Source organism: Molothrus ater, chromosome Z (genome assembly GCF_012460135.2).
Source record: "Molothrus ater isolate BHLD 08-10-18 breed brown headed cowbird chromosome Z, BPBGC_Mater_1.1, whole genome shotgun sequence".
NCBI classification, from domain to species: Eukaryota; Metazoa; Chordata; class Aves; order Passeriformes; family Icteridae; genus Molothrus; species Molothrus ater.
The window spans coordinates 67,800,310-67,825,445 of record NC_050511.2 but is presented as its reverse complement, the minus strand read 5'-3'; the positions used below and the strand labels follow the sequence as shown (position 1 = coordinate 67,825,445).

Sequence of the window (25,136 nt, the reverse complement as noted above, 5' to 3'; positions counted from 1 at the left end):
AGGGACTGTAAAGATCACCTGGTTCCAACCCCCCAGCCATGGGGAATTCTCCAGCTCTCCTGGAGCCCCTTTAGGCCCTGGAAGGGGCTCTGAGCTCTCCCTGGAGCCTTCTCTTCATCCCCAGCTCTCCCAGCCTTGCTTCAGAAGAGCCCTTGACTTCAATCTTCATTCCAATCAGGTAAGTAAATGCCCCTTAAATAATGGAAGAATATTTAAAAAATAGATTTGCTGTGGCATCAGCACAAAATCCAGTCCAGGACTCTACCTGAGGCAGACTTTCCTGGTTTTGGTTACTTTATGAGCTTTGAAATTGGAAACACTTTCTTTTTTTTTTTTTTTTTTTTTTTTTGCCATTGGGTAACTAGAATCTTTTCAGGCAACCACAGCCAATTAATATCAGTTTTGCAATAAATCAAGAATATTTACTGACTGTATCAGTAAAATTTCCAACGATCTCTTTTATAGTTTACATATTAATTATTTACATGGGCAAGAAATACTGACAGGGTGTTTGTTGATGTGAATGATAAAATACCAGCTTTGAGAAGGTATCTCGACTGCAAAATCAATCACCTGGCTTAATTGATTTGGCAACAGAATATTAGACATGAAAGAAATCCAAGATAAAAAGCTTTGTACAAGAGAACCACAAAGTGGCTTTTGGAATTCTTGACAGTGCAGAAGAGACGTGCCTTGCAACGAGGTCATTTTAATTTGTCTCTTTATGATAAATTTGACAGACTTCTTACTTGATTTACAGTGTTCAGAATTGAATTGTTAAACTTCATGAAGCAGAGGAGTTTGTATCAAAGGAACAGCGTGAATTGAGCTAAGGTGATATTGTATATAAATGCTAAATTTTAAGTCCACCACTGAAAATCCCACAATTCTCCCTGACTGCAGAGAGCTCTGTGGCTGCCTCTCACAGCTCCCATCCCCAGAGACCCTCTGAGAACACCTGGATAGGGTATCTGATTTATCATCCCATCTTAAATCAGATTATCTGAAAAGGACTGAATCTCATTCTCCCCCAGAGAATAAATCTTCATATAAACTAGTCTTTTCTTAAATCACTTCAGCTGCCTTCTGGGGCTGTGGTGAGTCTGGGTCAGCTGTGGGAAGGCTTTATCTTGTCCTGAAGTTGACACAAACACACTTTGCTGATTATCAGGATCATTAGCTAACATGATATACTTCAATATTTTTAAAAGGATGCTGTGGACCCAGCAAACAACTCTGATGAATCACTCTGTGATGCACCAGCTGTATGTTTCTTACTCATTAATTAGGTGACAAAAGATGGCATTCCATCCAAAACTCGTGCTCAGCAACGTGTTTTGCTTGATGAAACTTGTGGGATTATTTACTTCTTTAACAAAGGTCAGCTCCATTATATTTGATGGAAGAAGTGTTGTGTGCCACGCTGATGCCTCAGGTTTTAGCTTTTCTATTTTTCAGATTCTGTGCTGCTTTATTGGGTGAGTCTGAGCTTCACATCAGGGGATGCTGAGCTCTTTGCACAGAGCAGGGAGACAAAACAATTCCTGCTCCAGCTGGGCACCAAGGACAAATGATCCAAATCTCAGCCCCAAGAGAACAAACACCGTGGGCTGGAGAGAGAAAAACAAGCAGGGTGGGACTGCAGGGGCTAAAGCTGGAATGGGACAATGAACTGCAAGATGCAAATGGAGCAGAACTGAACACAGTGAGAGACCCTGTGCCTGGTTGTGCATTTTGGGACCATTTTGGTTCATCTTGGATGCAGCCCTGGCTGGGCTCTGGTGCTGCCCAAGGTGGATCCATTAAGGCTTTTTAATAGATCCCTGATGTATTCTTTAGCTCTGTCCAGCCTCTGTTCTAGGTCAGCCTTCACAAGGCATCAGTTTCTGGTGATCCAGATGGGACAAAGTCATCTGGAAAAGCCCCTGGACCAGAGCCAGAGGAACCTCCAACTCTTGCCATCAACGTGACAGGTCCCATGATGGAGCACCCCTGAGCACATGTGTCCATGTGATTGTGTTTTCACATGAGCTCATCCACATGGCTGGACAGCAAACACTCATTTCCATGCTCCCAGTGGAGGAGGTGGGTGTGTATTTTCACTGGATTAAGTCAGTGGAATTCCCCACGTTACCCACACAATTAACTGAGAGTGTGGCCAAAGTTAATGGAATGGAGCATCCATATTCCAGTCTTTGGAGATACTTAGAGTGTTTAAGGGACATAATAAACATGAAGATGTTAGCTGAGCCGGATCGTATTGTTGTATTGTGTTCTGGACACTTCAAATTATAGACAAATATCTAAATGGAGCAATTAATTCAGGTAGGCTGGATTCAGTGCTTAGTCACTGTGAGCTGAATAACTGAACCAATTTTAACATGTGAGTGGAGCTGGATTCCTGACTATTTCCTCGAGTTTTTTTACCTTCTGTAACAGCTGGCTTCCAAATGCATCAACAGCATAAGATTTAAAGAGCCATGCTGCTCCTGGTTTAAGAACCACTCATGCACAAAATGGAAACCCCAAAATTTCTCTTGTGAGCTTCTCCTCAGGCAAGCACTTGTTTCAAATGAGATTTGCATGTGAAAAAAACCCAGTTTCTATTAAATTAACAGGCAAAACAGACTACATTAATAGGTTAGCACACGACCTGCTCAGTCACTAGCAGATGAATATCCCTCACTAATTGGCTTTGATTGCTGGTGGGGTGGAGTGAGAAGCAGAAAAGCTCCTGACTCTGTGTTAGCACTACCCAGCAGTAACTAAAACATCCCTGAATTTTCAGTGTTGGTTCCAGCACAAATCCAAAACACAAGCCCACACCAGCTACTGTGAAGACATTTAACTCTGCTCCTGTCAGATCCAGCACACCCAAAATTTCTTTCCCCATATGGTTCATTGTAAGTTCTCTACCTACCACTATATGATGAGGCTACTGCCCTGCTGTTCCAAATCTGACCTGAAAATAGGAAATACTCTCCAAATAAATGATAAGGATTAGAAAGAGATCAAGAAACTGTATTTTAAACAGGGTTAAATGATGTAAGTCTGGAGGTTTTGCTCTTGAACTTAGATACTGTGATTCAAAACATTTCTTCATTATTTATAAAGACATACGTAAAGAAAGATGTAGAAGACATTTATTCAGAAATGTCATGGGTTTTTCCTTTTTTTTTTAGCATTAATCAAAACAAACCCACAAACACTACTGAGATAAGAAGATAGTCCTTCTGTTTCAAATACACTTCTGCATTAAAGCCCTCGAAATACGTTTACCTTGTCCTTGCCATGGTGTAAAACATGTATAGCAAATCATGTCCTGTTGTGTCCAGTGTGTTGGTAGTCAGGTCATTTTCTGAAGGCAGCAGCAGCATTCTGTGGTATTAGCTTGCTCATAATATAAAGGCCAAAGTCTGATATACTCCAGAAAAGCAGATCCGATATTAATCCTTAACTGTGCAGGCAATAAAAAGGCTCCTATCTATAAATACAATAAAATTTACCACGTGGAACTTACTGTGCTGGCAGTGAATCCCATTAAATCCCGGTGGACATTTACAGACATAGCCTATGAATGTGTCGCCTCGGTATGCTTCACTAATTTCACATATCCCACCATTATGGCATGGATTGGGGAGGCAGGGTCCTGTGAGAAGGGAAAAAAAGAAAAAAAAAAAAGAGAGACAAGTATGTACACATCCACAATAACAACCATAATAATTTCAGTCATTTATAAGGATTCATTAAAGAAATAGAATGCCTTATGCAGGCCTTTATATTCCACTAACTCAGTAAAATACACCCTTCACTTACTTCAGATAACTTGCCAGCGAGGATTTTTATGAACAAGAAAAAAAATATGAAGAGTGTCACTACTCATTAATCATGGCATTAGTTTTTAATGTGAGAGAAGACAGGAGACAGTGAGGCTAAATCTTGCTCTTCTGTTAAAGATAACAGGCATTCTAGTTTTTGCACCACTGAGGGAATAGGTATTAATCAAACATGCCTATCATGCACAGAGTGACAGGTACAATGTCCCTGAATGATCACTACATGTCAAGTTAGCAGTCTGAGGAGATCTTTGCTATGGCTCTGGGTGACTTTCTGAAATGAGAGTATCTGGGCCAGTAGTTAGCAGCTACCAAGCCAACTATTCTTTTCCACTCAGTGCCTCTGTAGTCACTTCAAGATGGTTTGAAAAAGATCTTCTGACTAAATTTTCTTTTTCCCCAACACGCCACATGCTAGGATGCATAAAGTTTTAGCATGGAGATCTGCTATAATTCCAATTACTATAACTTTAAGTACCTTTGAAAAATGGAATTGTTTGACCTGAGGTCTAAAGTTTACTCATTTAACAGCACTGGAAAAGAGCTACTTATATTGTAATGTCTTACTAACTACCCCCAGCATGACTCCTACCAGAAGAAAACATTATTTTGATGATTTTTTTTCCTATCTCATTTTAAAGAAGTAGTAAACATTGTTTAGAAAGCCCCACAAGCAAGTTTGTCTTGATTTGTAATTTCAATATAATGTAAGTTATTTGCAACCTATGCCTTGTACCCTGAAAGGTGATAACCACTGTTTGTTGAAACGCAATGTCATAATCCTTCACTCACTTTAAATTGCATTTGGAAAAAAATACCCAAAGCAAACAAAAGAGAAAAGAAAGCTAGAGCATAATTTACTGACAATCAGAGTTGGGAATTTCAGAATCCCAGAATCCCAGAGGGTGGAAAAAACCACCAAAGCCATCAAGTCCAAGCTCTTCCTGTTGCCCAATTTGTCGCCAGCCCAGAGCACCTCCAGCCCATCCTGGGACACCTGCAGGGCTGGGCACTCCAAACCCCCCTGGGCAGTGCCAAGGCAGTTCCTGAGCCCCCTTTCCATGGGGAAATTCCTGCTGTGCCCGCCCTGAGCCTGCCCTGGCCCAGCCTGAGGCCGTTCCCTCTGCTCCTGTCCCTGGTCCCTGGAGCACAGCCCGGCCCCCCCGGCTGTGCCCTCCTGGCAGGAGCCGTGCAGAGCCACAAGGGCCCCCTGAGCCTCCTTTGCTCCAGGCTGAGCCCCTGCCCAGCTCCCTCAGCCTCTCCTGGGGCTCCGTTCCCTTCCCAGCTCCGTTCCCTTCCCTGGCCACGCTGCAGCCCCTCCATTGCCTGCGTGAGGGCCCAGAGGTGCCCCAGCCCTCGAGGTGTGGCCTCAGCAGGGCCGGCACAGGGACGGGCCCTGCCCCGCTCCTGCCGCCACCCCAGGGCTGGCACAGCCCAGGGGCCATCGGCCTCTCGGCCCCCTGGGCACCCCTGGGCCCCCCTGGGCTGAGTCCGGCTGCTGGCACAGTGCTGGAAGCCAGGACATTGCTCTGGCTGCCCTCAGAGCCTGGCAGGGGCCTCAGAGACCTGGGCACGGAGTGAGAGACACCTGGGCCTTCCATTGTAACCCATGGAAACAACAATTACCAACTTTGTTACCAGCCACAAGGCTTTGAGTAAAATGTTAGTGAATTTACCATGAGGTGAAAATGGAGAATTTTGGGGTTTTTAGAATGGGGGTTCAGGAGGCAAGATGGAGGAATCTGGGCCTGTCCTGTCCTTCCTCCTGTTTCTTCTTGGCCTCCATCTTCTGCTGTGATGGTGGCACTTTTGGATTGGTTTAAAGTAGAAACTCACTGTCTAACATAGGTGACAGGTATTGGGGAATTATGGTAATAAAGAACACGTAGTTTTTAGTATAAAAAGCTAACACTGCCCTGAGGGCAGTCAGTGTGCCACAACCCAACCTGCCAGACAGACCTGGGCAGGTCAGAGAAACAATGCTATAGATAAGAGAAAATAAACAACCTTGGAAAGCAGAGCCAATGCATCTCAGCTTCTGCTTCGGTCTCGGGGCTGGGAAAAGGAGAGTTTTCTGACCCCTGGGGTCATCTCAACCCCAGAGGCCTCATCATCACAGCACCCCAGGGCCTGTCCCAGCTTCCCAGCCCCTCTGCCCCTGCCTGGAGTGCTCCAGGGGGTTGGTGAGACCTGACAAGTCACCTTAGCGAGCCAACAAATGAACAAAAGGAATGATTTAGACTTTAAAGATCTGTAAATTCAATGTTTCTTTATGTCTGCCTGTTCGTGTTTTCAATTACAAGCCAAGGTTTGAATGATTTTCACAGCAGCTCCATTCATCCAGACCTCACGTCAGGGAACACCACGCTCTCCGAGCAAATATTAATTTGCAAAGCATAAAAATTAACTGAATGATGAGGATGTCAGAACATATTCCCCAGTTATTGCTGCCCATGTGGCTATTGCAATTTGAGAAGCCACGCAGGTGCACATTTCTATTACAACTTTTGTCATCAGCCTGTTCCAAGACACAGCCCTGCAGAGGTTTTGCTTGTGTACATCATTAAACATGGGATATGTCTCATTGAGCCAAAAAAAAAAATGGACATGAATGTACTGCAGATAATTCCAAATGGTGTTATTAGCAAAAAAAGGGCAAAAATCGTGAAGATGAAAATAAGGAGAATGAATGGTTGCTGCCTGATTTGCCTTTTGCCACGCACACTCTGTATTACAATCTAAAAGTAGTGGTACACTACATTCTTAATTCTGGGAAGATTTGTGTCTTTCAAGTATTACTGCTTCTATTCTTTCAAGTATTACTACTTCATGCTATTTCTTCATAATAATAATTTGGGAAGAAACCTGTCTAATAATTTGCACCTATAGCCTCCTAATAAATATGAATTGTGTGGTTTTTTTCCAAGTCTCTATCGCAGAGCTGCAGTTTGGGGAGCATCATATGTTAATTGTTTCTATGCAAGCAAGATCTCTAATCTTCCAAGAACAATAAATCTCTTAATAATTACTTTCTCATTTTGCTTTCTGCTTTTTCTGTATGGCTTGTTAAGCACACGTTCAGCCTACTTTCATCGATTTTCTTTATATTTTGCATTTTCTCAGATCAGTCCAAACTGCAAAGGCTTAAAAGGTCATCTGAGGTGCATAGTGATAAATATACTGGTGCATGATAATATTTCTAACTAATGTTTTTCTTTTATGAAGCCTTTCTTCTGGAAAAAAAAACAAAACAACAAAACACACACCAACGATATGATTTTTTTTTCTGATTATGGTTGTTATGGACAAATAATACAACTACTTTCAATATAAATGTTTTGTATTTTGCTTTGGGTATTTTTGTTTGCTTTTGTTGTTGTTATTCATAGAAACTGGTAGTTCAAAAATTATTTTTAGAGCAACAAAACATTGTCATTATTTGTGCTCAAATTAAAATTTACAGTCACGTAGTTTTGACTAGGCAACATTTATTAATTGATAAAGACATGGGTCAGACTAACTCTCTGTTCTAAATGAATGAATGAATGATTGAAAATTAAAAAGCCTGTGCCACCCTACCATTGCTTCTCCTAATTCTTCAAAGGACCAAAATTTAAGTTCATACATCTTGAGCTTATTTACATTGCTTGAACACCCTAATATGATTCCTCAAAATTAATTAATTAGTTAATTAATTAATTTTAACTGAGTCCACAGGATCCCAATGATTCAATTTCTGCAGATTTAAGAGTCTTCAAGGAACTGGGGCCTAATCCTGCCATCAGTCCACTGAAGCACCAAAAATGCAATGTGTAAGATCTGGGCCCAGATGGCACATGAGGAGAGGTCCTAGCCAATTTCCATAGGGATATCTAGTCTTTTAAACAACATGGTGTTAAATTCTGGATAATTAATTCTGTGACAGCCTGATTAATATGGTCTGTTACTCAGATCTATAGCAGCAAGTCCGCAAATATCATTTTTTACCAAAAAAAACAAAAAACAAACCCAAAACCAAAAACACAAACTAAAAAACCTAAAAAACTAACAAAAAAACCCAACAAAAACACCCAAACAAACGAACAAAATAACAAACCAAATCTGTCAACTCATTTTCAAAAACAGTGGACTTCAGGGATTGATTGGGTTTTTTAAATCAATAGTGTTGTAATACTTTTGAAGGTAATCTTTAAGTGGCTTCCAACACAAAGAGAACAACAACATTTGATCAATATTAATGAGCAGAGGAATTCAATGGTGTGGTTTCCAGGCATTTTTAGCCATGTTCATATAAAATAATGTCAGCAAGATTAATTGTGCACTCAAAGTAATAGATCTGTTCACTTTGCTGCTCTTTTGAGCTCTTCTTTGTTCAGTTCCAGGGGTATCAGCCAACATAATAAGTGTAGTCCAAAATACATCATCCTGTTATTCAATTGAAATCCCATGCTGTTTTTGAAAAAATATTGAAAGTTAACTTAAAGTGCAGCAGGTTTTAAATTTTAGATGTTCTTACTAAAACCTCTGAGACTTCATAGAGATATGAATCAAATAAATGCATCCTCAGCAGAGCTGCAGAGGGGCTCAAGGCAGAACCATGTTATCTGTTTTCTCATTTGACAAGTAGAGTCAACGAAAAATTCAAAATAAAATCTTGTATCATGCCATACTGCAGTGGAAACTGCATATTTGAGAGAAACCATGAGTTTGTCTAGAGAAGATAAAGCCAGGAAAGCAAGGAAACCAGTTTAGTGATAGCCAACTGCCTCTAAAAAACAACATAAGCATTTGTTTTTGCCAAATATAAAATCTGCTGATGCTTTGGTGGGAAGCAAAAATTACAGGGGATGTCATTAAACAAGAAATCAACATCAGGCCATCACACAGTTGGATTCCCTGAACTCAAAAGTATGCTAAAACAGATGATCAAAAATCAAAGTCCACTTTTTCTTAGTAAGTCGATCTTAAGTGACAAATACAAAAAATATAAGGAGAAAATAAAGAAAAAAAATGTGTACTCCAATGGATTGAAATGTGCAAAACAACCACATTTTTCACAAGTAAAATTAAGTAAAATGAAATAAAAAAAAAATCTTAGCACGTTTGATGGTATCAATCCATTTTCTCTTCATGTAGAAATAACATGACTTTAATGAAAAACACTAAATTAGATATTGACTTTAATATACATCAAGGTAAAGATACAAAGCTAATTGCTTCATTTGTTTTGTGGAGTATTACTGAAGTAGGATTAATAGATAATGTTATTCTGATGATATAATAAGCTGCAAATCCCATCAAAACAAATATTGCGAGCTATCATCAAACTAATAAAACATATCAAATAATTTTTCTTTTCATTTTAAAGAAAAGTACTCTCCAGCTGCATGCCTTTGTGGCAACAGCTTTTCCTAAGTTCCTCTTGGCCTTACTTGAATGTCACATAGGGTTTTCCCCCATCTGATAAATTGAAATCTTCACCAGAGATCCCTCACAGAGTTTTAACCTCATCAGTTGGAAGATTTCCTCTGTGTTTGGATGATACATGACACTTTAGGCGCTTCCTCTGCCAAAGCAAAACCTTCAAAATAAGCAGTGACAGAGCCCACTTAGCAGGAGCTCCTGTATTTTGGAATTAGTGTGTGCAAAGGCAGCCAGTGTCGCAAACAACTCATTTCACCTGTATGGGAAGGCAAGAATCAGCCTCCTTGCTGCAGGAGCAGAATGGCACAAGCTGCCCGTGGGGAGGGAAATAAGGATTATCACACTGAATTAGGCTCAATGCCCAGGTAATCCAGCCCTGCACTGCCTCCGCTCAGCAATTCCTGCAGCCTGAGCACAAAGCTGAACCATCCCGCCGTAGAAATGAGCAAAAATCTGCAATAGATATTTTACAAATATTTGTGATGAGCTCAGTTTCCATGTCTTTATAGTTGACATAATTTTCTAAGTGACACACATGTTTTCTTCACATGGTTAAAAATTTCACCACCACTATGCACACAAATGATAGACTGCCTTTTTTTTTCAGAAGTTCATTGACCTGTTTCTTTCCTCATCGCCCTTTTAAAAACTCAAAATGGATTTTTGAAAGGTCTGCCCCTTCAAATGTGAGATTGCAGACTTCACACTTCAGCAGACACAAATCCAAAGTATAACCTAATCCTATTCAAAAGGGGACCATCTTCCACAGAGACACACAGATGAGCATTCAAATCCATCAGGAATGTCCCTACAGGTTCTGGCAGAAATCTGCTTTATTGCAGAAAAAGGTCAGGAATACAACAAAAGCTTCTGAGGGTCTCCAATCTTCCTCACATTTACTGCTTTGGTTGTTAATTCAATATTATTGTGAAGACTTTGAACGCCCCCAGGTGCCTGCCTTGCAGTGCAGAGTTTGGGAACTTTTGAGGGGCACATTCCCAGCAGATGTGCTGTCGACCTTCCGAAGGCACAGCAATCATGAAATTGTCTTCTAGACAACATGCTCCTTCTGCCACTAAAGTATTAAAAGTATTAAAGTATTAAGCATCAGCAGTAATGAACTAATGCTTTGTAGTCCAGTATTTGCTCCTTCTCACTCAAAGATCTTTTTTTTTTTCCATTTAAAAGTAATTCTATGTTAAAAAGTTACATAAACATCTAAATGTTTTAGGGCCCAACTCCATTTGTACTGGTGCACCATGACAAACTGATCATCATCAGTTAATTACGATGATCATAATAAAGCTGTATTTTGAACTAACTCATCCTGCAAAGCTTCTGAAATGTAACAAGAAATTCTTCCTTGCCCAGCACACAAAATATTTGTAAAGTAAGGAGAAAAGGGAATAACCAATCCACAACAGCTCCTTCTACTCCTTCAAAAAATTCCTTTATGAATTTGCTACTGTTGCTTCTGTTTCACTGCTGGGATACACATGTACTTTGCATCAACAAATATGCATTGACCTACACCTTGCTTTTTGTTTGGTTATTTCAACCTGAAAAGAACAGGCACTGCAGAACATCATTCACAGTTTATGTGGAATATTGATAGCAAAAACTGATTGCTGCATGTTATTCCAGTTAATGCATGAAAGCAGAGAAAGTAATTAGATGACACACACTGTCATCTCATGAACATTCCCAAAATACCAGCTTTGGGGGAAAAAAAAATAGAAAAAAATCTGTTCAGCCTGGCTTGTAAGTGAATTAGTAGTGTATTAGATTCTATCTGCCTATATATTCATTATAAACTAATGGCAGAGATCCAGACTTAATTGCACTGTGATTAAATATTTATCTTGTTTTTAATGCAGCAAATGGAGCGTGTTGATTATAATGATCAAGGTGTCTCCATCTGGATGCAGCAAAAGATAAAGTTCAGCCCCTGAGTGCGAAGTGGATTTTGGGTCATTTCTGCACATTTCCCTGTAATTCTATTCCCTACCATTCTTCTGCAGGGAAGAAATTTAACCTGGATTGTCCAGCCATCTCCCAACGTTTTTTGAGCCAATAGCTAGAATATTTTCTGAAAAGGAGCAATTCATACTTGATGGATATACAATGACTTTCCTTAAGATTCTTAAACGTCACACCCAAGCCTTTGATGGCAAATTATGCCCAAATTTGAAGCATGGTGAGTGTAGCAGGCACTGTAGTGATTTTACAGAGGGTGAGACACAAAAATACTCTAAAATCTAGGGAAAGTGTTCAACACACTACAAGGCATTTTCCCCAAACCCTCTTCCATTATTTCTCTTCATATTCCTCAGCTTTCAAGGCTAAGAACTTTCTTTGCCAATTTTCAATGCTTCAATTTTTTTACCTCTTTGTACCCTTTGCCACCTAAATATGTGTTTCTGGATAATGTTCACAGTATTCTTCCCCCACCAGCTCTCCCACAAACCTCCTTAGCAAGTGTTAAAGCGAGACTTGCTCTGCATCCCTGCATCACCTTTCACAGGAGGATTTTATCTTCCCAGGGAACACCTGATCAGCTTAAAGAAAATACATTTCCAAGGCCTCTTCCTCCTCCTCCTTTAACTTTCCACTCAGGCAGCATCGTTCCTGCTTTTCTCATAGATGATCCTTTTTCTGTCACTGACTTCTCCCAGTCTTTCTGACCCAGCTGTGCCATCTTGCTTGCTACACTCCTTTTGTGCTTTATTTTGTCTCATTAAAACTAGATTAATTCTCCAACATACATTAGAAATATTTTTCAAATTTATTTTGTAGTTGATTCTGGTTCACATCAAACAGGGAAAAAAAAAAAAAAACAACCAAAAAACCAAACCACTCTCTGCAAACAGAGAGAATAATTTTGTAAAAACTTTGCTGAAGGACTGCAGACTTGAATTTTTAATGCTAAAATATTCAAAGAAATATTAGATTAGATTTCAGTTGGGATGTCTGGAAGATTTAGTTCAAAGGTTCAGTCCTGGAAAGGCTAATGTCTACAGATTCTGCATTAAAACAAACTCTCCAAATCCATTTTTATGTGATTGGAACAAATCCATGTCTCTGTTTACTGCACTGGTAATGGCTTAAGTAAAACAGACCCAGCAATAAAGAAACTATATATTGTTTGGTAGCTAATGCAGAACCTCACTTGCAATTGGGATTTCTGTGCAACAGTGTTATTTTTATCATCATAATTCTTGTCATCATATATGAAGATGCCATTTTTTATTGTTTCACTGCAGTTTAAACTGCCAATGATGAGGACTTCTCATCCTTTTTCGCCTCTATATCTGGAAAATGGAAAAAAAAACCTGCAAAGATTATGTGAACCTTAATTATAACAGCAAATAGAATAAATCCAGTTAGTCCTCTTGCCGAGGATTCCAGGGGGAACTAAAAAATGCCACAGCCTAAACTTAGGCTGTTCATATTTGTATGAGTCAGATCCTAATTACTAGTGCTGCATTAATGACACAGAAACAGCAGAAGAGAACCTCAGAGGGTGGTTATCCTCAGGACATGAAATATTATTAAAAAGTGATGAAAGAGAATCACTAAATGTGAAATATATATAGTCCAAACAGGCATAAAGTTGTCCACAGCAGAAACCAAGGGAAATAGACAAGAGTTACACACCAGTCACTTATTTCCCTGAGGATGTAGGACAGAGGAAATAGATCCTTTTCTCTTCCACTTTTTTTCCCAAGCTGCCATCAAACCCTGCTATTTCCATGTAAAAAACCCTAAATCCTATTGAATTCCAGATCCTGTCACTATTCTCCAAATTTTTCTCCTTTCCTAGGTAGACAATCCAGCTAGGACAGCATTCATCTTTTTACTCCTCCACCTTGGTTTTTTGTCAACCCAGAAACCTACAGTGGCTGAGATTCCCAGCTTAAAATCACGACCCACGTTTGCAGTGATGAGCCTTCAGTTTGGAGCATACACAGCAGGATCACTTGAGATCTGCTGCTTCCTTTGCACCAGCCACTTCCACAGCACAAGTTCAAGTTAGTTGCTTGTGATTAATGGGGTTCACGTGAAGCCAGTTGCACCTGGATGGGAGCACTGACTCATTTTGGTGGCTAATGGCAATAAGCCCTGCACAGCAATACTGCAGGTTGGTTCTTTTCTGATAAGCTTTAATGCTTTAACTTGAAATTCTTGCTTGTGTTTAATAGTAATGTAAATAGTTTGTGATAAGGAGTTTAAGTACAGCTCTCAGTACAGGTAAATTTTGCCTTCCAGGGCTGGGGCTTGAGTTGCAGCGCTCTCCAGGGAAATAATTTATTCCTTTAGGGAATGGCATGGCAAACTTCTGCTGGAGATTTTGCCTTATAGCCCCTAAAAGAGCCAAACAAGATTGAAGTGATAAAAAGATGTTACTGTTTATTCAAGGTCCTCCAGGTGCACATGTGATAGAGGGCTTTGACGCTTTTATCAGTTTATCAAATTAGCATAATTGATGAGAATCCCCAGTTAGAATAAACCTAATTTAATGTGGTAATCCCCCCCCTTGTTTTGGCCTACCACTGAAGAAACTGTAGAATTATACAATTGTGCTTTACAGAGCTACAAATAGGTAAAAGAAATATATAAAAAGCAAAAATCCTTTGGCATCAGAGCCATAGAGCCTTTCCTGGTGTCCACCCTCAGGTGGGTCATAGGTAGCTTGACAGACATATCAAACTGCAGGACTTGAAACAGTTTGAGACAAAAAACTTATTTTGAATTTCTTAGGATGTTATATTGTATGGCCTGTATTGTTCTACAAAAACTTGAGATGGAAACAAGACCTGGTGAGAAACACATTGCTTTGCACCTTCTCTCCCTGCCCCTGCTCAGAGGAGGTTTGAGCAGAACACAGACCTGGCAGGATGTTTGATTTGTGTTTTGTTTAATAAAAGAAAAGACCAGAGTTCCTGTTTTGCAGGAAAAAAAATAAATAGTAGAATTGTTTTGTCATTTAGGAGGCTGGATGAAAAAAATAAAATTGAAATATTTTTGGTCAGCCTGGAGAGATACTGAAGTACTCTCACTCTTTCCCTTAGTGTATATTAATAAATAAACTGTTCTGCAGTTGGAACAGGATGAAATTCTGTCGAAAAGTTGAAACTAATGAAATTCATGAATAACTGTAACACTGACTTGTAATATTACTGTAGAGTGTTAATTCATGCTTTGTTAAAACACAGTGCTGCAGGAAAATTGAATACATAAATCTCTACCCAGACCTTTTTGTTCTTGGGCTGTGCCTTCTTCCTTGTAGCTATTGCAGCCATTCCAATAAAACTTCAGGAATTCCAAGGCATCTCTCAGGGTATTTGACACAAATAACTTCCAAAGTATATAAAGGTAGATTTCATGCTAGCTTATTTTTAGTAATAGAAAACTGGACATTCATGGGAGCATGTTACAATTAAGATTACAACTGTGTTCATAATTGAGGCATATTGCAATTTCATAATTGTTATTTTTATCCCAACAGTTGCCACACAGCCACAATTCCCATGGAAGCCAGCAGAAGTTGTATCTGGAATAAGAACTGGACTGGGAAATCTTTTGGCCTTTTACTTATCTTCAGTCACTCTGACAATTTTCATTTAACATTTTATTGCTTTACAGTACTGTGGCTTGTATGTAAATGGTTTTGCCACGATTTTGTTTTGAAGTCACATGGCATTTATCTGTAAGGAAGACTACTGCAGACAATAGAAAAAAATAGAAGAGAAAAATATGCAAAAATAGTTGTTTCCAAAATAATTTTTTTAACTACTACAAAAGCATATTTATGATTACTCAATACACAGGCAGGTGAATGCCACATATCATTCTTTTGTCAAGCCTAAAAAAGGACATTCGCAGTTAAAGCATAGTTTATCTAAAAGATTTCCAGTAGAAAAAAGTAAAGTGCATTTTAATTGCATCAGTAAAACTTCAAAATAATATACAATAAAAAAAGAATCTATTCCGTTTCTAAGACTAAAGAAAACAGGAAGGCCTTGGCTCTTGCAAAGAGTGATTGCCGTATGGGAAGTCAATATATGAGTACAAATGATGCCAATGAAGTGGTACATATTTGTTACTGCAAGAAATCATCTAAGAATTTGCTGTACATGTGCAGAAATTCCCATGGTCCTGTCTGAGTGAAGTCATTCAAGCCTTTGTTGATATTTCCATGCATCTAAAGCAATTTATATTCTCTTTATGATAAGAAATGCATCTGAATTTTACCTGTTAGGTTGTTTCAGTGATACAGTTTAAAGAGGACTATTTAGTCTTGCCCAATGTTAGTGACAAGCAACATTTCACTGTTTTTTAAAATAATAAGGCCAAATCTTCCTTCAACATTTTTTTTTCCGTTTAAGCTATGACAGACTTAAAGATCTCAAAATACAAGATCCTGATTATACAATCATCCTCAAAGGAGGCTGAATTTAACAGAAGTACCAAATTCTCTCAGTTCAGCCATGCTCTCTGTACTTTGCCACCTGCCAGAGAGCTTTCCTTGGGACTTCCTCCATGCTTGCTTTAGCAGCCATCTAACCTGCTTGAGCTCGGGTTTTTTTACACTCCGATGTAATAAAATATTAATTAATGAAAAGGTGTGGTTGTAAAAACCAATAATTTTAAATTATATTTATATTTAATTAATAATTTTGTTCATTTGAACAGGAACAGCTTTTCTACAAATGGGTCATTATTCAATATGTTTTTTGCCTCCTGAATTGATGTGCAATACACAGCCCTGACGACTAAAAATCACTTAAATTTGCACTGTAAAGGAGTGAAATTCCTTCCTTGGTATTCTTTATGTTTTCACAATCAATCCAATGCTTTCAAGATGGTCGTAAGGCAGTTTAAACCCAAAATAAGCATAAAGTAAGACTCCTTGTGATGCTATTTTTTGATTTGAGTCCTTTTCGTCGGGCTCGTTAACCTGCTACTAAATCCTCAACCAACCACTAATTCTGCATGATTTGCTTTCATTAATATTTGCTTATTTTTATTTCACTTTCCACGTATCTAATGGCAGGATGGGAATCTTTAGTGAAAGGTAATCCAAATATTTGACCAGAGAAAATTTTTTCGTCTCCACTCTAACTTTCAATGCGCATTCCCACCAGCGCCAGCACACCATGCCACTGGCATGGCAGGTGAGATCAAGGAGCAGAACCAAGTGAACGCTGGCTCCACCAGGAAAACTGCATTTTGGATGAGGCCCTTCCAGCTGGAGCAGCCCCCTGATGCAGCTGCAAACACACGGAGCTGTGCAGGGCCACAAAGGAGAGCAGGGTGTGCTGGAGGAGGCAGTCAGAAATGTGGGAGGGGAGCAAACCTTGCAACAGCAGCCAACGCCACCGCTGCCTTTCCCTCTGCATCCCTGCATTCAGACACACTTCATCTGTGCCCATTCTCAACTCATTAATCCCTTTTTTTTTTTTTTTTTTTTTGCCTGTCATCTTCCTTCCCCAGGAATTTCTCCTCTCAGTTTTCAGCACTTCTCGGATGAAAACCCTTCCTGGCAGCAGAGGGTTTTGTCAACTCCTCTCTGTCATGTTCAGACTTTTCACAGAATCCCAGAGTCACTGGGGTTGGGAAAAACCAACTGCAGGAGCAGGAGTGCCACCTGTGACCAATCCCAGCTTGTCAAACCGACCAGAGCACTCAGTGCCACATCACTGAAGTGGTTCACTTCCAAAACATCGCGTCTCCCCCAAAAAAGGTGTTCTTTTCCTACAATTCTCCTGTGTTTCAACCCTACTTGTCTGCAGTACAGACGACTCAAGGAGCAACAGGGTCCACTGAGATCCCTGCAGCAACCAGAACAGCACCTGGTTCATCTTTTCTTTCCTTCCTCATCTTCAGAGGATGAAGAAATAAATACCAAATAATAATATCTGGATGTTTATTATTCACTTCTCTTAGCTGTCCAGAGCCAGAGCTGGCCCTACTCTTTTCATCTGTCCTGGCAAGGACTAGATACCTGCAAAATCTCTTTTTGGGGAACACTGCTTCCCAGATGGGAGCAGCTGCACCTGTGTAAAACCACCCTGTTGATACAGCCCTCATAGAATCATGGAATTTTGGGCTGGGACTTTATCACCCAGTGCCACCCCCTGCCATGGGCAGGGACATTTTCCACTAAACCAGCTTTCCCAGACCCCCATCCAACCTAGCCTTCATCAGTCTGAGGCAGATGTCAGGAATGAAAAGCTTCATCTTGGAAAACTTCTGCCTCAAAATTCAGGCAAGAAAGGGAAAAGCCGATGGAAGGAAAAGTCCAATGAAGAAATCAGTAGCTGGTTTAGGGGATACTGTATGATCTCCCACTTTATTTGTACACTGGGATGAATATTGTATAACCACCACAAAGAACACTCTCTGAAACTGCGCAGATTATAGAAAAATGCCCATGTCTGAGTTTCTCAGGCAGCTGCCAGCACTGCAGGCTGATTTCAAACTCCTAGCTCACTTTTCTTGTCAATCTTGGAAAGAAGCAAGCCATTTTGCCAAACTCTGTTATTTTTATGGTATGTGGATGGACAGTCACTAAGGGATAGGCTAAAAATACTAATTAATTTTCATTACTGACCTAAGCAAGATTTCCAGCTTTTAAATGTGACAGGCTGCTCCAATAGCCTTCAGTGCCACCTGGCATCTAGGACTATTTTTACTGCCTAAGCCTCATTTCCATCAGAATGGGGTTCAATATGACCTTTACATAATTTTCTGATTTAGTCTATATTTTGCTTGGAATAGATGGAAAAGTAATTAGCAAGCTAGCTGCAGGCACTGGAAAAAAAAAGAAAATATGCAGTTGGAGAAGAAAAAAGGAAATGGAATTGCTACAAATGCGTAAACCAAGTTCAGCAAGACAGTAAATCTGTGGTACAGTCCCTGGGGGAATGGCAAATCCTTTCCCTCAGAATAATGCTGAAAGATGATTTCCCTCTTTGAAATGTGTGAAATGGAAGAGCTTTGCACACCACAGCAAAATCACTGTGGCCCCAAAGACAGCCTGGGAGCTGTCACAAAACCACAACTCCAGATCCGGCTGTGCAGTGGGCAGGAAACGGAAGTCCTTGAGACTGGACCAGACACATCTTTGATGCTTTGAGGGTGACACAGAAAGCAGATTAAACATGTGTTTGTTTTTTTTTTTTTAAATTTTTAAAGTTTCATTTCAATAACTTAAAAAAAAAAAAAAGAAAAATCTGATTTTGTTTCTCTTTTCAGATTGTCATGATATCATCGAATGGTTTGGGTTGGAAGTGACCAAAAAGATCACTGAGGTCCAAAACTCATCATAATAACCATTGAAGAAGGCACTTTTCCTCCTTTTTTTTTTCTTTTTTTCCTTTTTTCCCCTTTTTTTCCCAATTACTGAAAGCCTCTTAATAATGACTCTGTGGGCATTATTTTCATGGAGAAGAGAGACCCTTCTGTGAAATTGTGAAACCGAATTTAAAACCCACATCAGTCAAGTATTTTAAGGACAAAGACGTGGTGTAGTTATTATATAAGGATGTAAGCATAATTTACATGTAAATATTAATGCCAGTACAATCTCAAATGTTTTTCACTTCAATTCTTAGCCTCATTCCCTGAGAACCAAGGACACAAAGTGCCCAGAACTTTGACCAAATGGATCTCACCTGCTCTCTGATGAGCAGGGCAACACCCAAATGGCAAAAGAATTTTCTGACATGAAGCCAGAAAAAAAAAACCGAAAAATTGATTACCTGTTCAAGCTAATAAATATTCACCTGTTCAAGAAAAGACCTATCTGATATTTGAATCACAGAATTATAGGCTGATTTTGGTTGGGAGGGACCTTAAATCCCACCCAGCGCCACCCCTGCCATGGCAGGGACACCTCCCAGTGTCCCAGGGTCCAGCCTGGCCTTGGGCAGTGCCAGGGATGCAGGGGCAGCCCCAGCTGCTCTGGGCACCCTGTGCCAGGGCCTGCCCACCCTGCCAGGGAACAATTCCTCATTGCCAAGATCCCGTGTCAATCCGCCTATTTTTAAGCCGTCTAAATTAAAATCATTTTGAACTGTCTAATATAGACCTGGTTAAGATTGGTGGCAAATGGAACCCTCACGCCTTCCACTTTATATTGTTATGAAAAAATCCAAACCATGAAAATTTGATATTCTGAATATCAAAGCAATATTAAACTGCTGCATGGCATTTTAATAATAATACATCTATTATTATTATATATTTTATATTATATATTATATATTATATATTATAATTATATATAATATATAATATATAATATATTATATATTATATGCTATATGCTATATGCTATATATTATTTACTATATATGATATGATATATGATATATGATATATATGATATGTTACATGTTATATGTTATATATTATATATTATATATTATATATTATATATTATATATTATATATTATATATTATATATTATATATTATTACTATTATTATATAATATGTCTAGTGTTTTAAATCTATAAAAAATGACAGTCCAATAAATTTTTAAATGCAAAGATATTTAGATACAGACAACTAATTATTTTACAACATTTTTATAGCACAAGTTATATTCTGTTGTTTGGTTTGTTTTTTTTTTTTTAAACTCTACATGTCTCATTAACAATTTTATCTCTGAGGATCCAATAATTGCACAGAAATATTCTCCTAGGAGTCATCACGGCTGTGCCAAGCAAGTCAGCTTTGAAATGTCTACTGACTGAAATAATTTACATTACCTTTAATTTTTCGTTTTTTAAAATCTATTTTCTTTCTGTAAAACTTTTTTTTTTTTTTTTTAAATTCTGGGAATAAAAAGACAAAGACCAACACTATGTTTTGGTATCCCTCTTTAAAAAGTTAAACACATGAGATCCAAGGAAGAAAACAAGCACCAGAGAAACCTGGAGTTCTCCTAGCAGAAGAAAAACAAAGCAGGTAACTTGTGTTTTGATTTTTATTCTGGATTTATATTTCAGGTATTGCTTAACACCATGCTCCTGGAGTGAGGGTAATGGGTAAGCAATTCAGGGTAAACTCTTAATAGTTTTAGATCTCTGTTTCTCATGACTTTTTGATAACTGTATTATGTCTAGTACAACTTTCATCCTGGAACTTGTTCTCTTCCATTGTAACTCTTTTATAAAATGCCATTAATTTCCTTTAATAAAATAAACTTAATTCTATGGATTTTTACAGCTGAAGTCTCTTTCATTTGATAAAACATTTTCAGCTTTTTTTCTTTCTCAAAAGTGAATTTTTCCCCCCTATGTTATTTACTTCTTTAGGAAAAACATGCTAAAATAACTTTTATGCAAGTCAAGAAATCTAAATAAAGAGGGAACAGGTTAGATCTCGTGTGTAATTTTGGAAAGGTAAAATAATTTTCCTTAGAGACACAAATATTCAATGCAACTTATGTACTCTGCCACAAGGTTGTTGAAGGGATTATTTTTTAGCAATGTCTTTGAAGAAGGAGGCCCTGTCATGTAGTGAATCTTTAATCTCTACAACACCTAAACTTAAAGGACAATAGCAGATCTCACCCTGTAAAAGAGCTTTTATTACCATGAAACTCCAGATGTGTTTGCAGATGTTATATATAGAGACAAGGCAAAGATGAAAATGCCATGTTTCCTAAAGCATTATAATTGAAAATAAATAATAATAATGATAATGATAATGATAATGATAATGATGATAATAATAAGAATGATGATAATAATAATAATGATGATGATGATGATGATGATGATGATGATGATAATAATAATAATAATAATAATAATAAATAATAATAATAATAATAATAATAATAATAATAATAATAATAATAATAATAATAATAATAATAATAATAATAATAATAATAATAATAATGATAATATCAGTGGGAGAGGCAAGGAATGGCTCCAGTTAAGTGATGATGAAGTGTGTAGAGACAAGTGAACAAACTGCTGTGCTCTGACTCATCAGGTGTTGGAAGAATTACTCTTTAATAATTGTAGAAACTACTCCAGGCTCCTCGAGGAATCCATAAAACCACGGGGAAACATTTTTGGGATGAAAAGCTTCAAACAGCAGGACATCCAGCAGGGGTTCCTTGCTGCATTAGGCTTTGAAAAATACTTGTCAACAAAGGAGTCTGCTCCTGGCTCAACAAACAGCTTTCAAAAACTCATGTCACATATGGATGGCATAAAAACGCATGGAAAAGAGAGAATTTTCCTGAGATTTTCCTACTTCTATTAAATAATTATTTAATTGAACAATAATTTAATTAAAGTATTTTACTAGATTTGATTTTAAGTCAAAAAAAATGAAGAAACATGGCGAAGTGACTCAAAATAGAGTTTAGATGGTCCACAAGGACATAAAATCATAGGTTTTTAACTGGAAAGAAAAAAAGAGATGTGGAGTAATGCTTAACCAGAGGCATTGCTAAGGAAAACTCTGTTGAAACTGTGTGGAAAAACTCCTTGAAAAAACTCCTTTATCTTTCCTGGGAAAGTAACTTGGGTGAAAAACATGGGGTTATAATTAGAGTTCATAATTAGTCTGAAGCACTCTGAAACTCAAGGAGCTCCAGTGAATTATAATTTCTATAGGGAGATAACTACAGGACACTTATTATTACAGGGTTATTAATCTTCAATTTACTGGTTACAATGCTCAAAGTAAAAATTTTAAATTTTAAAACTTTGCTTCTACAAGATTCCTCACAGATGGCATTGTCAGAGCAGCTAGGCCCTATCCCAAAAAGCAGAGTATGGGAAATAACAGTGCTACATCCCTTTGATTAAACAGGAAAGGAAATTTTAGTTTTGGTCCTGATCACAGGTCAATTAACAGTTTGTAATTTTCATAAAACGTCAAAATAATTTTTAAAGTCTTCATAAAAATATTAGATGCAATTTATCCTACCTCATGTTGTTTCACAAGTGAAGGCATTTGTTGGAAAAATGCTGTGTGCATTGATTATGATTAGATAATGATTAGATAAATTTCATTAACTGGAGGGAAACTGCTGCACTTTTTGTGTTGGAAAAGAGGAAAACCTGGTATTGTATAAAACTGTCCCTACCAGGCACATGCCACCGAAAGGCTCTAGGTGAGTGCATGAGGTTTTGAATGCAGTTTCTATTTATTTTTCTGCAGCCCTGCAGCTTCCAAACTGCATGGCTGATTCCCACCCTGAATGCTTTAAGCAGAACCCGCAGTTTTACAAATGCCAATAGAATCTGAGAAATAAGTTGTATTAAAACAATCCTGTAAGAGTGCAGAACTAATCTGTGTACTTTCAAAACAGCGACATCTGGTCATATCTTACAGCAAAATCAATAGGAACCATAAATTATGGAGCATCTGAAGAGCTAGCGTTGCTTCTAAAGTTTTAAAGGTAGAAATTAATGTTAGATTGCACTTTATGCATGCATTTTTCTCTTAGTACAAATCATATCTGTAGTGCAGCCCACGTGGCTGTGTTATAAATTCCACTTCCCTCCTCTTGAACATTTTCAGCTGATGTATCTGGGTAGCTTGGCCAGATCACAGTTAGGGGCTCTCACAAAACCAGCAGTGGTGTTCAAAGAGGGAGGCCAAGCCTTTCAGAGATGCTCTAAAAAAATATGAGCATTTAAACCATTTCCCTAAAGGGAAAAAGGCTGGGGGTTTTGTTCTTTCCTAAGTAAAAAAAACCCCATCCTTTTCTAATGCTTCTGTTGAATGGCTGCAGTAGGTTTCTGCTAAAACACTTTCCATGAAAGCTCCAAGACTGACAGATCTCTCAAGAAATGGAGAGTTGAAAGTTGATACTTAGTAATTAGAATGCATGGTCCATGGGGCTGCGTGAGTACTCTACATTTCTTTCCTCAAATTCCTCTTTTTTCTCTCTTTTGCAGCGTTATTTCTCATTCCAGTCCTCCTTCCTGCTCATTTTGCTGCTACATTCACGTTTAAAGCTCCCTTCTGCTTCTTTCTGTATTCAGTTCTAGTCTTAACTGCTCTCCCTCTCTCACATTCTACTCTTGGCTTTGTTCTCTGTCCTTTCATTTATTATACTCTGCTGTATCCTAATTACTTATATTGCTCCCAAGTTGTAGGTTAGCGTTGTAAACAGTGTTCAATCCTTCCTTGCCATCTTCCTCTCTTCATTCACTCTCCTCACCTTTTCTCTTTTGCTCCTCTGGAGGCCTTTCCTTCTTTTAACAAGCCACTATAAAGTGATTCCCCATTTATTTGATGTTTTAGCTCGCTGAGTTTGTACAACTCAGTGCCATTTCAAATATGTTAGGCTGCTCAGTGGCATTCTTCTCTGGTACACTGTCTTCTTTCTTCTTTAAATACTCCCCAGCTAATGGATTGCCAATTAATTAGAAATAGTTAATCTTCACAATAAAATAAACACGATGCGTTTGTGTCTCTCTGGGAGCTCCTAAACTAATTTTTATGACTGTGATGGTAGCCATTCTCACTGCTTGGCAGCTTGTCAATGGAAATAAAAGTTCTCTGAGCAGATACCCCAGCCATCGTTTGGAGAATGTTTTCTTTGAGCATGATGCTTCTGCATCTGCTGCCTTTCTTTTCCCTTCCTTCACTGCTCGTTCCCAGCTCTTTAAAGGATGTCAGCTTTGGGGCATCATCCAGGTGACGTGAGTTTTGCCAGCATAAAGACAAGAAAAAAAGCTAACTTAGAAAATTTAAAAAATAAGAATTAAAAAAAAAATCACTGATTATTTTTTTTTTTCTTCAACTCCTGATTGAATCATTCTGTTACCTGAAGCTTGACATGCCAGCTTAAGCGTGGAAGAAGGATGGAACAATGCCACTGATATTTTTAAATGCTACGGGAGGATTATGTTTCCTGCTGACTCCGAGTAGAGGAGAAGGAGAAAAAAAAAAAAGAAAGGGGAACAGAAGAGGACAGATCCCAGCTGTGATATTTGCCAAGTTACACACCAAATGAAACAGGCTAAAATGATTTTGGTAAAGGCAGGTCTCAATAAATGGTTGCCACAATGCAGATGTGATATAAATAATTCATACCTGCTGAAGTTGGATCCTCTTCAATGGAGGCTGTGCAAAAAGGTGTCAGGAGTGGGGAGGGAGGCAGGGACAGGGAATGGGAAGAGGAAGGAAGGGAAGAGAGAGAGAAAAAGAGAAAAAAAATACAAATGAAGAAATCCATGTAATGCTAATGGTTGTATTATTTACATTTTATTAATATAAAAGCAATTAGATATAGTGAAAAACTTTATTCTCATAACCCTCCACCCCTTCTGCTCCACCCAGCTTCTTCCCAGCCTGGTGGGAATTGCTGATTCTGAAATTGGGCAGTTAGGGAGACAAAGTGGCTGTTTTGGGGTGGGCTGTGTGTGAGTCTGTCTGTCTGTCAGGCACACAATAACTGGGCTCCCCATTCCAGATGTTTATTTTTCTGGGAAAAGCAATGAAAATCCTGTCTTCACCTCTCCCTTTTGTTGACAGATAACCATTAAATTGCCTTAAGTTGCCATCAAAAAAGCACTGATGGCTCCGGACCATCTATTACCCTCACATTCAAAAGAAGGAAACAGACATATTCCCAGCAAAAGTGAACTTTAAAAGTACATCAGTGACCTAATTCTTTCTCTTCTTTTACTCAGTGTGGTTTATATACACATGCATCACAAAAACGGCCTCTTCACAGCCTTGAAAAACTTTTGGATGACAGTAAAAGCTGAATTCAAGTGTTTCTCACTTGGATACTGTGAAAAGGGCCCAGAAGTGAGAGAACCCTCCATAAATGTGATATAGAGATATTAAACACTTGTATCCATAATTTTTCTTCTTCCC

General features: G+C 38.5%; 1 protein-coding gene across 1 annotated transcript in view; it reads right to left on the bottom strand.

The window, feature by feature from the left end:
* The window catches only part of EDIL3 (EGF like repeats and discoidin domains 3), a 242,858-nt gene that overhangs the window by 119,981 nt on the left and 97,741 nt on the right, over window positions 1-25,136 (bottom strand). The window contains exons 3-4 of the mRNA XM_036402712.2: window positions 24,348-24,377; window positions 3,521-3,649 (exon numbers count right to left, since the gene is read on the bottom strand). Of these exons, the coding sequence (XP_036258605.1) occupies window positions 3,521-3,649; window positions 24,348-24,377 (159 nt within the window). The remainder of the gene's footprint in view (window positions 1-3,520; window positions 3,650-24,347; window positions 24,378-25,136) is intronic.